The 12729-nt window shown below is 41.7% G+C and overlaps 1 protein-coding gene across 11 annotated transcripts in view; it reads right to left on the bottom strand.

The window, feature by feature from the left end:
• Window positions 1-609: 609 nt before the first annotated feature.
• The window catches only part of LOC105491716 (ecto-NOX disulfide-thiol exchanger 1), a 468515-nt gene continuing 456395 nt past the window's right edge, over window positions 610-12729 (bottom strand). For 10 of the 11 annotated variants that reach the window (XM_024796026.2, XM_011758342.2, XM_011758343.2 and 7 more), the window contains 2 exons: window positions 10508-10593; window positions 610-950 (listed from right to left, as the gene is read on the bottom strand). In XM_024796026.2, the coding sequence (XP_024651794.1) occupies window positions 819-950; window positions 10508-10593 (218 nt within the window). In that variant the 3' untranslated portion in view covers window positions 610-818. Of the gene's footprint in view, window positions 951-10507; window positions 10594-12729 lie in introns of those variants that run through there. The other variant, XM_011758352.3, reaches the window with a different exon arrangement.

Genomic DNA, 12729 nt, shown 5'->3' with positions numbered 1-12729 from the left:
CATCTTTGCTATAAAATTTGTAACAGGAATATTTACTGAATGTTTATTTTGATGCATAAACCTGAATGCTACATACCAAGTACAAGACAATAACACTAGTTTCTCCTTTATTTACACTTTATGAAAATTGTTACGCAGTCCCTGTTAAAAGAACTTATGATGGAGAATTGTTACATTAGAAAAATAATATTCTTGATAAAGCATTCTCAATGTGTCCAATCATATTTTCTGCCTTTTCAATAAGGCAAAAGTCCCTGGAACAGCATATAACTTAATTTACAAAATACAATAACTGTTTAGACACATATTCAAGTTTTCTTTTGGTATGATTTTCCCTCACTGTAAAATTATTTTTTCTTTTTTCTTTTCTTTTTCTTTCTTTTTTTTTTTTTTTTAACTAAAACAGAAAGACTTTCAGGAAAATGTCATTTAATGATTTCAGCTATACATTACATATACAACTCTGTAGCCTAGCAACAATCATCGCTACACCATCATTAACTTTAAATATTTTGCTTGGTGAGCTATTCTCAAATGTAGCATATTTTAAGATTTTGCCATCATTATGACTGTGGAATCATTGTTTGGTTTTCATAGGAAACAGATCTGTCACAGTATGAAGCTTTGTTTATTTTAAGGAACTGGTACACAATTACATTTCCACTCACAAGAGAACGCCACACATATAACTAAAGGCAGGCTTCGACGGCTCCACAAAGGTTGCGTGCTGGACCAACCCCACACCTCCTGCTCCCCCATCGCACAGCCCTGGCCAGGTTCACATGGTTTCACTTCCAGAGATGTTTAGGTCTTCACAGTTAGGTAGTTTTAATTCCTTCAAAGGCACACAACTTCCATCTTTTTTCCAGCGTGGCTCCCACACCCGTGAATTCCTGTTTGAACATGCGTGGCAGCCTCATCAAAAGCATTTCTATTTCATTTGCAGATATCTGTTAGAAAGGAAGAAAAGTCACTTTGGGGAAAGGAACTCATCTTAAAGGAGGAATGGATTGGGGAAGGATGAGCTTTCCCAGTGATCTAAACAGCATTTAGTTTTCTACTGGGTTGTCAGGGGACGTCCTTACAGAAGGAACATTCAGAAGTACTGAATATGGGTATCCCATCTCCTGAGCAGCTGGCGGGGTGGGGCATGAGTTGGCTGGGCGGAAAGTGCTGAGTTCACCCTTCATATGGATGGCTACCTTACTGGCAGCACCAGGCCTGAACAGCCCTCCCCTGATATAAAAGGAGATGGGGAGGGAATTTAAGAGGGCTCAGAGCAAATCCATCACTACTCTTGGAAAACTACTAGTGGCTTCATCCTCATCTATGAAGGACAGCAATTTTCTTTAATGCTGCCAGGAGCAGAGGACATTCGGGTGGATTTCTTGCCACCCACATTTCTTTCTCTTCCTTAATTTTCACATGGACTGGACACCATGAAGGTTTCGGAATGGAATCTAAACTCCAAAACCTACAACAATACAAGTCTTGATATCCAGTCATAAAATTCAGGTATATTTTTTAATGCAACTTCTTTCTTCTCCATATTTTTATTAGATGAAGTTTTACACCAATAATTCATTTTAAAGAGCAAATCAGCCATAGTCCCTCTGCTCTAGCACAGTGATTGCTTTTGTTTTCCTGTGTCAGTGTGCCAATCCATGTGTGTGCATGAGGATTTTATATCACAGGGTGGCCAATTTGGGGTCTGATATTCTGTTTGAATATTCCCAGAATTTGGGGTCTGATATTCTGTTTGAATCCTGTATCTTCAGTCTTACAAGTTAAATGACCTTTACAAAGGCAATTAGTCTCTTTAAGCCTCAGCAAATGGAAATAACATTTAATAAGGATAGCATGGAAACGACTGGCTTAGCACAGACTTGGGCACATAGAAATGTTCAATGAATCAGAGCTATTACACTTTTTCATGGTGTAATCACTGTAGAGATATCATTTTAGAGTCTACACTTTCCATTTAACAATATTAGGATTCATTTAAAAGAGACACCAAATAGACCAAGAAATCTAATCAACTGTTCATTTAATGTTCTCATGGAAAAGACTTCATATGATACATTCAATATTCCTGGGCCTATAATACAAAACTTTAGTTAAATAGAGGCAGTCCTGAAAATGGAAATAAATTGTATTCTAAAATTTTTTGTGAATTATTTTGAAATCTGAATGCATTTTCCCATAAACACCATATTAGAAGGATGGTTAAATTCCCAGGTCAACCGACAAAAGCCTGTGAGACAGATTATGTGAAGGTTCATAATAACTGAGAAGTAAATTTTCTTTCAGTGAGCACTGTGCAAAACCCCTTCACCACCAGTGTCCTTTCATCCTCATAGCACTCTGGTGAGATTTGGGAGCAGATACTATGATGTATCTCCACTTTATAGCTCAGAAAACTGTGTGAACTACAGACGGTTAAGTGTTTTATCAAAGACAAAACTTGGGAAAGAACCCAAGGGTTCTTTCATGGGTTGGGGCCTGGGCCTTGATTGGTGTGCCTTAAGCACTTCCCATGATTGTCAACAGCCAGGGGTGGACAACCAGGGGTGTTGGGAGGTCTTTCTCAGTAGCAGTCACCTGGGGCACTTGTTAAAAAAAATCATATCCCTCAGCCAACCTCTTCTCTGGAGACCCTGATTCAGCTGGTCTTGGGGGTAGCCCACATAATCTGTTTTTAACAACCGTCGCAGATCATTCTTATAGTCAGGCATATTTGGGTTAAGAATGGGGACTTATGCCAGGCGTGGTTGCTCACACCTGTAATCCCAGCATTTGGGGAGGCCAGGGTGGGTGGATCACGAGGTCAGGAGGCCATCTTGGCTAACATGGTGAAACCCTGTCTCTACTAAAAATACAAAAAAATTAGCCTGGTGTGGTGGCACGTGCCTGTAATCCCAGCTACTCGGGAGGCTGAGAGGCAGGAGAATCACTTGAACCCGGGACGCAGAGGTTGCAGTGAGCCGAGATGGCACCACTGCACTCCATCCTGGGAGACAGACAGAGACTCTGTCTCAAAAAAAAGAGAATGGGGACTTAAGCCAGACAAGCTTGGATTTTACTCTGGCTAGGCCTCAAGCTGTGTGACTTTGGGAAGATTACTTAACATTTGTAATTCTCAGTTTCTTCAGGTGTGTAATAGAAGTCGTATCAGGGCATTGTAAGAATTATGTGTAAAAGGTAACACAGTGCCTGGCACAAGTTCTCTCTTATGTAGATATGTATATGTGTGTGTATGGAATACTGATAGAAAATGACACTATTATCTAACCTTTTGTGGCATGGAGTGGTATGTGGTCAAACCTAGTTTTTCACTGGTCTAGGAGGACGTTTTCTTTATGCCTTATGAGACCAAGTTACCTTCTCAACGAGTTCCCTTCTTTTGGAGGAGTATAGCACAGATCATCTATGGTGGGCTGTAGTCTCCAAATTCAAGTGCCACCCCTGGCACGTCCTTCCCCAGATCAACGAGAGGCCATAGCGGAACACACAGGCCGAGGTGCACGCCAGCCCACCAGCACCTTGTTTCCTGTAACCGCCACCTCCCTTGGAAATGTAGGGAAGAAGCCCTGTGCCATTCATTAGGAAGGGGAGAAAAAGCCAAGTTCTTGAGGGCAAAATAAATATCTGATTTAAAGATAACGTGTAGGAGGCCAGCTGGGGTCAGGAGGGGCAGTCCCATCCAGCAGCCCTGCAGCTGGCTGTAAAAAGTTTGACAACTTACAACCACCAGGAAACTTTTCCTTGCCAGACTCTTCTGAAAACACTGTTTAATTCTCACCACACTCTCATAAGATAGGGAATAATTTACCAACAAGAAAACTGAGGCTCTGAGAGACCCAGTAAGCCCCACAGGGTAACACAGGCAATAAGTGTGGACCAGACCTCCTGGCTGTGGTGCCTCATTCTTAACCACCCCTGCCCACCTCCACCAGGGAGGGGATCATGAAGTAAGGACAGGAAATAATCCTCTTGGTCACTGCCCCTCTGGCCCTGGGTGGGTGTGGATGCCATGGAAGGCATCTGTGTATAAGAGGGCAGGGCTCTTCTGTGATGAATACTCTCAGACTGATATCAACATCAACAGCAAAACACTGAAAATTTCCAACTCAGCTGGCTCACACACATTCATATTGCTGATGCTTGGGCACCCCCACATGAACGATCCACCAAAACAGTAAGCAAATCGTGGCAAGTCTTGGCCAGCATGTACTGAAATGTGGCAACATCTTGTTTTCCGTGGTGTCTTTTGACCTGAGCCTAGACTTTAACCACAAAGGAATCAGGACAAGGCTTGGAGCAGGAGAGTGGTAGCTACCATCTGCTGAGTCTTCACTGTGGGGTAGGGAAGAATAAGTGCTTCACCTGCATTATCTCATTAGAAAGCTCAATAAACAAGCAATTGCACCCCTTACTTGCTGGAGTGAAGAAAACCAGACACAGAAGATTTGGATCACAGTGATAGAACAATCAGTAACCTCTTCCAGTTTAGTAACCAGTTAAGTAATCAGTCACTTAACTTCTTGGCACCTGTTTTCTCATTTGCAAGACAAGGGAATTGGAAAGAAACATGGGGAATGCCCTGAGGACTTGGTTTGAGTGCTGGCCTCTTCATATCCTAGCTCTAGTCTTAGGACAAGCCATTCAACATTTATCTGTCAGTTAGGTTGTGGCAAAGATCTCAAAATGAGAGGATGTGATAGGTCTTTTGTGCATCTTAAAGCACAAAACAAATGACAGTCCCCACTTTAGTAGCACTTACTGTGTGCCAGATACTGTTCTGGAATGCTTTGCATCTACTAAGTCATTTAATACAAGGATAACCCCCCAAAAACCATTTTACAGATGGTGAAACTTAGGCACAGAGATGTTAAATAAACTGCCTGAGGTCAAACAGCTAAGAAGTAGTGAAACTAGGATTTGAAATCCTCGTAATTACTTAATACATGCTTCAGATTTTGAGAAAGCCAGAAATTAGTACAATGGGAATTAATCTCAAATGTATTAGCTGTAGTTGCTGTTGGTGGTGTAAGGTAACAGCTGGGTTCTGCCACAAAGATGCAAATAATATAGAGTTGTGTCACAATTATGGAACAGACCACTTCAAATAAAAGTCTAAAATATTCATTTAATAAGGCTCTCAGCAGCTGGGCATGGTGGCTCACACCTATATTCCCAGCACTTTGGGAGGCCAAGGTGAGAGGATCACTTGAGCCCAGGAGTTTGAGACCAACGTGGGCAACATAGAGAGACCCAATCTCTACAAAACATACAAAAATTAGCTGATACGGTGGTATGTCCCTGTGGTCCCAGCTACTCAGGAGACTGAGGCAAGAGGATCCCTTGAGCACAGCAGTTGGAGGCTGCAGTGAGCTGTGATCACTCCACTGCACTCCAGCTTGGGCGACAGACTGAGACCCTGTCACAAGAAAAAAAGGGATCCCAGCTAATTCTAGAAGAATTCCTTAAAGTTCTTTAAAGATATTTCTGTCTCATGACAGAAGAAAGATCAGGGTGAAACCTGTATCAAGTAAGTTAGTTTTATGATTTTCAAACTTTTCCCCTACTCTGACAAAATAACCTTTATGATATCTTATCTTTTGGGATTTTTAAGACAAATTCAAGAGAAAATTCAATTTGTCCTTCATTTTCTCCCTATGGCCAAATAATTTTTACTTTACAAATACTTCCACTTACTTCAGTTTTGTTCTCTTCCTAATAATTTGTCAGCTATTATCTTGCCCGTCACAATATCCTTTGCCTTCCCACCAGTACATTCTTTGTCTTCAGAACTGAGACTCTGGAGTCATTACATAAAACCAAGCCCCCAGACCTCAGTGGCTGAGCTCTGAGTGAAGTTTATCCCTTCCTCATCCTGCACGAGAATCACTTCTGAAACCAGGGATTCTCTCTAAGCTCCTACTCCTGTTCACACATGGAGCGCCGGGGTCTAGGGAAGAGCTGTTGCTTGCCCAGCAGGTAAGTGAAGGAGTAGAACTTGGAGCAGGGCCTGTGAATCCAGCCCGGCTTTCAGAGTGACGCATTCCCTCATTCTCAAGCATATTATGAGGAGATTGCAATACATGTGGTTAAGGGAGCACTGTGCAGCACTGTGATATAGATTAGAGATAGATGCCATGACTATGAAATCTTTTTCCCATACACCATGTATTTGGTGCTCTAGCAAGTGCAGAGGATAGTCATAACCCTGAAGTTTTGATTACCCTCTTACCCAGCTGGCTTTTGTTCCAAGAAATTTGTGGCCTATATATTTTCAATCTTTGATATATATTCAATCTTTGATGGAAGTGGATTCTTCCATCTATTTTGTTTGAAACTTTCTTACACTTATTCTTTTAGGAAGGATTTATCTGCTATAAATACAAAAAAAAAAAAAAAAAAAAAAAACAAACATGAGAAGGAAACAGGCTCTGTGTAACCAAGGAGCTTGTGTGCTGTTAATACCACAGAGGTCATTTATAAAATCTGCTTGATATATGTTTTAATTTGCTGACTCTAGGCCAAGCCTACTGCCTCCTTGCCTGGCCTCTAAGCACATGTACAAATGGACACAAGCAGATGCAAATCAATTTGTTCTCATCATGGTTGGCTCCATACCCCATATCATCAGGCAAGGGAAGCCTGGCGAAGAGGGGCCTCTGTTTGGGCTACTGAAAAGACCCCAGCAGAGGCCGGAGCGTCAGGGAAGCCAGTTGAAAACCAGACTTCCTTCCATGGGCAAAACTGACTTTTAGCCTTTAAATGCACATTTAAATCTTGTTCATTCTTCACATCCTGGGCAGGGCACAGTGTTAGCACACACAGACACCTCGCAATAAATGTTCACAGAGAGAAATACAAAATGTAGATGGGGCAAAGGGAGGGGAGGAAGGAAGGGAGAAAGAAGGAAAAAAGGAAAGAAGACAAGAAGCCAGGAATTCGAAGGAGTGAAGCAAGAAACTGGTAGAGGAAGGGAAGGAGGGAGAAAAAATTGTGATGAAAGAAGATAAACAGGAGAGAATTAAAAGGAGCAAAGAATATGGAAGGAAAATGCGAAAGGAAGGAGAGAAGAAAGAGTGGGTAGAAAGGGGAGAACAGAAAGAAATGTTGGCAATGTTAGCTAAAGCATCCCCGAGGGAAGCCACCGGAAGAAGCGTGGACTTGAGGGTACCTTATGTTAAGTATGACTCCCACAGATTTCACCCTTCTTTAACTCCTGGTTCAGAGTATCTTCCCTACCCAGTTTAGCACTTCATTAGTTCATGTCTGATTCTCAAGTCATTTCATAACTAGGTGACAAGCTTGTTGAGAACAGGGTTCTATCTTAGATTTCTTTTGTGTCTTGGCCATCTCCTGTTCTTCTCTGGTCCCTAAGACAGTGCTGGTTACATGAAAAGCAGTGAATGATCCCGGCATTCATTAGGTGTTCACAGAGGTATGCTATTAGTACAGATGATTTTCCCCTCTGTGGGAAATGTAACACATGCCCATGACCTCTCAAGCTGGTCACAGTGGTGTCGTGCCAAAATAGCAGGTCATTCTAGATCCTCCAGCCTTTGTGGTCACATTACGCCAAGTCTGGTTTTCAGAACCGAATCTTCCACACCATGGGCCTTGGGAAGAGGCTGCAGGTGTGTAGAGGGGGCAACCAGACACGCTTGGAAAATTGGGCCTTCATCTCCTAAAGGATACATAAACAGGGAAGAGCAGATGAACCCTCCTCTTGACTGTAAGAAGTATTCACCTGCTAATGCTCCAGTCAAATGTGTCTTCTGGGCTGTTCGGACAGACAAGAGGTTGGACTTGATGGGCCCTGGGGCTGACATGGGAGATTCTATGTATTGATAGAAACCATTTTCATGATAGGGCTGCCTATTTTAAAGAGTTTGCCTGCTGTGCTCTGGGCAAGATTTTTGACTCAGCAAAGCTGCAGAAGCCATGCCCACCCCCCAGCCCTTACCCTGTCTTCCTCTGAATGAATCTTTCCTTTTCAAGTATTTCTGATACAAGAGAACAGGGTGAATGACAGTGGGTAATTTAGAAAAGGCCAAGAAGAGAAAAATATGCAAATATCAAGAGCAGGAATAATATTTAACTGGAAGATAGCTTATTATTGGGCTATATGGGTTTTAGGAAGCCATGTGCAATGTACATGCCCAGCATAATTTAAATTAATTTCTTCCATTCCTAGTCATTCTTATGCCCATATGTAGGCTTGGGGGAAATCCTAACAACAGTGACATTACAGGACTGGGTTAAGCCTGCTTTCCCTGTTCTCGTCAGTACAGGGTGGGCATTGGATTTTGCTGTCTGGATTAAAAAGTCTATCCTCTCGGCCTCACTGGAATAGAAAGAGCATGTGGTCTGATCCCTGGTGCCCAGCAGTTTTAGAGTTCTTTTTCAATATACTTTCTACCCCAGGCATGAGGAGGAACCAGACAGCTCTAGTGGGCATTTCATTCAGAAGATGGAGGGCTATCTGGGGGTAGGCAGGGGACACCTCGTGTGTTTCCTCTGTAAGGGAAATACTTTCTTCATCTTCCAAAATAAAAGTACCAGTCTGTGATGAGATGCACTTCCCTTGACTGAATCCCATCCAGAAAGGCCCATCATCTAATGGCCAGGGACCAGGCATGTGAATTCTCTCTCCTCAGAGACTGGTAAGGGAACATCACAAATCTTACCTGAGCCCTGAGGATAAGAATAGAACAAGAGCTTCCACCATTCCCCGGCCCCCAACCCTAGCCAAAACAAATCAATTCATTACTTATCGATCCCTCCCTGCCCATTCCCAGGAGATGATTTTACACACACACACACATACACACACACACACACACACATGCAGGCACACACACTTGTGATCATCATAGATTGTCAGCCTGCGATGATGGAGTGGAGGAAACAAAGAGTCCTGAAATTCTTCGATAAACGACAAGTGGATTCTTGGCCATTTCGGCTTCTACTAAAACAACAACTGCTTCTCAACAAAGGCTTCCCACTTGGGACTTCCAGAAAGGGGAGAACAGAAATGTCAACAATACAAGGGAAGGATGGTAGCAACAATAGGATTCATTTTTTGAGGGCTTATTGTTTGCCAAACACATTGGTGCAAGCAGTGTTTTGTTTAATCCTCCAGGCAAAGGTGGCGGTGGTATTAAGGAACAAGATACCAGTAAAGAGGAAACAACAGCAGAGAAATCCTTCAAATCTATATGACAACAAAGGAACACTGTGCAGCAAGTCCTTCTCATTTCATCTGAGTTTAACATGAGTGCTTTCTCTTACTTCCCTGTGCATGTGAGGGGAAACTACAGAGAAACAAATAGATGATTCTGAAGCTCCAGAATTTTAAAATTCTCTAACTCCTTTCACCCTGTTTTGTTCTACCCTGTCATGAAAGGCATGGATCTGTATAACTGAAAAGATTCCTCTCAAAGGGGAAGTGTTAGATTTATTGAAGAGGTTAAACACTTTTGGGATCACGTATTGGGAAGATTATTTGAATCAAAATAAGAACACAAGGTAGTCATTTGGTGCATGCTAGCCATTGAAAATTTAGCATGAGGTATCTGTATCTGTTCAGGGACACAGCACTGCAGGCTGCTGGTCTGGTCGTACCAATCCCATGCATTTTGCTGTGCTCTATAGAGGACCTTCTTTCTTTTTTCCATTTTCTTTCATGACCAGAAATTTGACAGGCGACTAGCTGGCTTCTCTAGCTTCTCTGTTTTGCTTCTGTGTCCACCCCGCTCCTGGGCTTCCCTAGTATTGGTTAATGATGTTGTTTTATTTTGTCACGGCCCCTCCCATTGTTCACATGAATTTGACACATAAATCACATTCTTTTTGTCTCTTCTTTTTGGGCACACCAATACTGCAATGGGATAGGAGTACAGCTAATTTGTGGATGGGAAAAGCTGAGCTTCAGGGAGGTGAGGAGTGATGTCTGGCTCTGGATGTGAGCCTGGAGGGGCACAGCTGAGAAGAATTTTGCAGTCACTTTTTTCTACTTAGAGAACAATGCTGGAAAACAGCCATTAATACAGCTTTCTTGAGTCATATCAGATCTTTATGTTATTTGGGATGATTTTTCCTCAATTGTGTGAAGTCTAGAACATGGAATCCTATAATAATATGGTCTGAGGGTGATGCCCTATTAGCCACACTCACCTGATTTCACCCTTATTTTGGGAACTTTCAGGTGAATCTATATTTTTAGATATCTCATAAGCTTTCCAAATTAATTTGGCATCTGCTAAAAGTCATTGTCATTTTGGATAACTGCTCTTCTTTTTACAAAGACAAAAGCAAGCAAAAAGAAGAGAACAATCTGCCAAAAACTGAGGTCCTTGCAAAAGAAAAGGGCTGATCAACCCCCATAGGCTGCTACAGCCCTAGCGCAGCTCATGCAGAGTCCACCTGCAGCCAGCAGTCAACATGCTAAATTTTAGCAATGAAAGTTCACTTGAGCAAAATAATTTACCTTGGAGTCCAGCTGCTGCATGTATGACCAAAGATATTCTATGTTGGCTCCAAAAGGATGGACGTGAAGAAACGTTGATATGATACCTGAATTAAAAAGGCAAACACTGGAAATTATTCAGAGGCAAATGAGAGTCTCCATTAAATAATGCTATCTAACCCCAGTGACTGTTTTCTCATGCTGAGTTATGGTCTTGCCATTTCTAGCAGCACTCAACAAGCATTCAATAATAGCACATTCTGAAGGCAGTAAGAGTAACATGGTAAACAGAACACTTGATCTCCTGGAATGATAGTAGTTAGCAAAGCTAGACTCTGAGATAATATACAGCTGAATAAAGGTATTTCAAAACAAAGACTCCTGGAAGCATTTCAACTACCAATTTTATGCTTGATTTACCAATATAAAATTATAGTTATTGGAAGGATAAAATTATCTTTTCTTTCCCTCAGTGGACTTTGCAGTATGAAAATGGCTCATACAACTGTGTCAGAAATCACACCGCCTCAAATTTTCCTGATAATTACAGTTGCTAGTTATGAAAAGTATTTAATCTCTATTTCCCCCAACTGCCATTGAAGGAAGCCCAAATTCTTCCTGAAACATTTGCTGTTCTTCCTGGTTGTCGCTCTTGTCTAAAAGGAGCCAGCTCTTTCTCCCCTTCTTGCTGCTGTAATTTACAAGATCATTTTAAAAGGTCTGGGAATGGATGGTTTGGCTGCAGTTTGATTATAAATTATAAGGCTTTTCCATTGTGAAAATCAGCTGTCAACATTGTACTGACAAATGAAAAGTTGGATGTTGATGTCAGGAATGAAGTAAAAAGCAGTACCTTCCTCTTCTCCCTGTTCCTGGATCCAAAATCAAAATAGTGAACATGAGGAAGTCAGCTCCATAGACTGCAGACTGCTCTTTGTTAAGAAGCTGTGCACTTGTTATTCACAATAGCAAAAACATGAAATCAGCTCAGGTGCCCATCAGTGGCGGACTGCATAAAGAAAATGTGGTATGAACCATGAATACTATGCAGCCATAAAAAAGAATGAAATCATGTGCTTTGCAGCAACATCGATGCACCTGGAGGCCATTATCCTAAGTGAACTAATGCAGAAATGAAACCAAATACTGCATGTTCTTATAAGTGGGAGCTTAAGAGTGGGTACTCATGGACATAAGGAGGAGAACAGTAGACACTGGGAACTGCTAGAGGCGGGAGAGAGGGATGAGGGAAAGGGCTGAGAATCTACCTGTTAGGGATTATGCCATTACCAGGGGGATGAGTTCAGTCATACCCCAAACCTCAGAGTCATGCAATAGACCTCTGTAACAATCCTGCACGTTGTACCCCTGGATTCTAAAATAAAAGTTGAAAAAGAAAAAGAAAAGTTGTCCTCAGACTGATAGTTTTTAGCTTTCTGTTAAATAGGTTTCATAGGTTTCAAGATGAATTAAATCTGAGGATAAGCCTTCATGTTCGGTTTTTTGTGAGCCTTCATGCTTGGGAGCCAGGGCAGACCCTCACCTGTATGAAATGCCATCTGGGTGGGCACAGGTGCACACAGCATTCTTGTACTACGTCATCCTATATTTGTAGGTGACCTTGGATTGATCTGCCATAGGGTTTCATGGCTCCCTGATGCTATGGGATGAGTGGCAAGTTTTTAAAGAAAAGTTCCCGGTTCATCCTCAGGCTGAGAACAGAGAACCAAAGGGACTCCCCAAGACCTATCCTCAGAACGCTGCGTTTCCAGGGCTTCTAGAGGTTGACGGTGAGATGGGGAGGTAGAAACAATGCCCACATTTCCCCGTAAAGGTAGAATATCTGTTTTTAAAGACTGACTTGTTCTTCCTGAGATACAAAGAACTACCATTTCATTCTGAGGTTATTATATTCTTCCTTTTTTCTTGTCGAAATGTCCTTTTTTGAAATAATGGCAATGGTAGAAGGCAATGATGGTACTTAAAAAATATCTTTAAGTGGAAAAATAGCCACTTTTAATGTACTCAGGGCATTGTGTTGTCCCCTCCCCTTATTTATGTACTTATATTTTAATTTTAGAGACCTGGCAGCTACTTCCCTGGGTCTGAAATTCTCAATTCTGGTGAAGTGGCATTGTAAGTAATTCTATTACTAATAAGAGTTAAAATATAAAAGCTCATGAGTGATTTCTTTAAAAAAATTAGAATATAGTAGAACTATTTAAAAACAATTATTTTCATTT

Source organism: Macaca nemestrina, chromosome 16 (genome assembly GCF_043159975.1).
Source record: "Macaca nemestrina isolate mMacNem1 chromosome 16, mMacNem.hap1, whole genome shotgun sequence".
Classification (NCBI taxonomy): Eukaryota; Metazoa; Chordata; class Mammalia; order Primates; family Cercopithecidae; genus Macaca; species Macaca nemestrina.
This window is presented reverse-complemented; position numbering and strand designations above follow the sequence as displayed.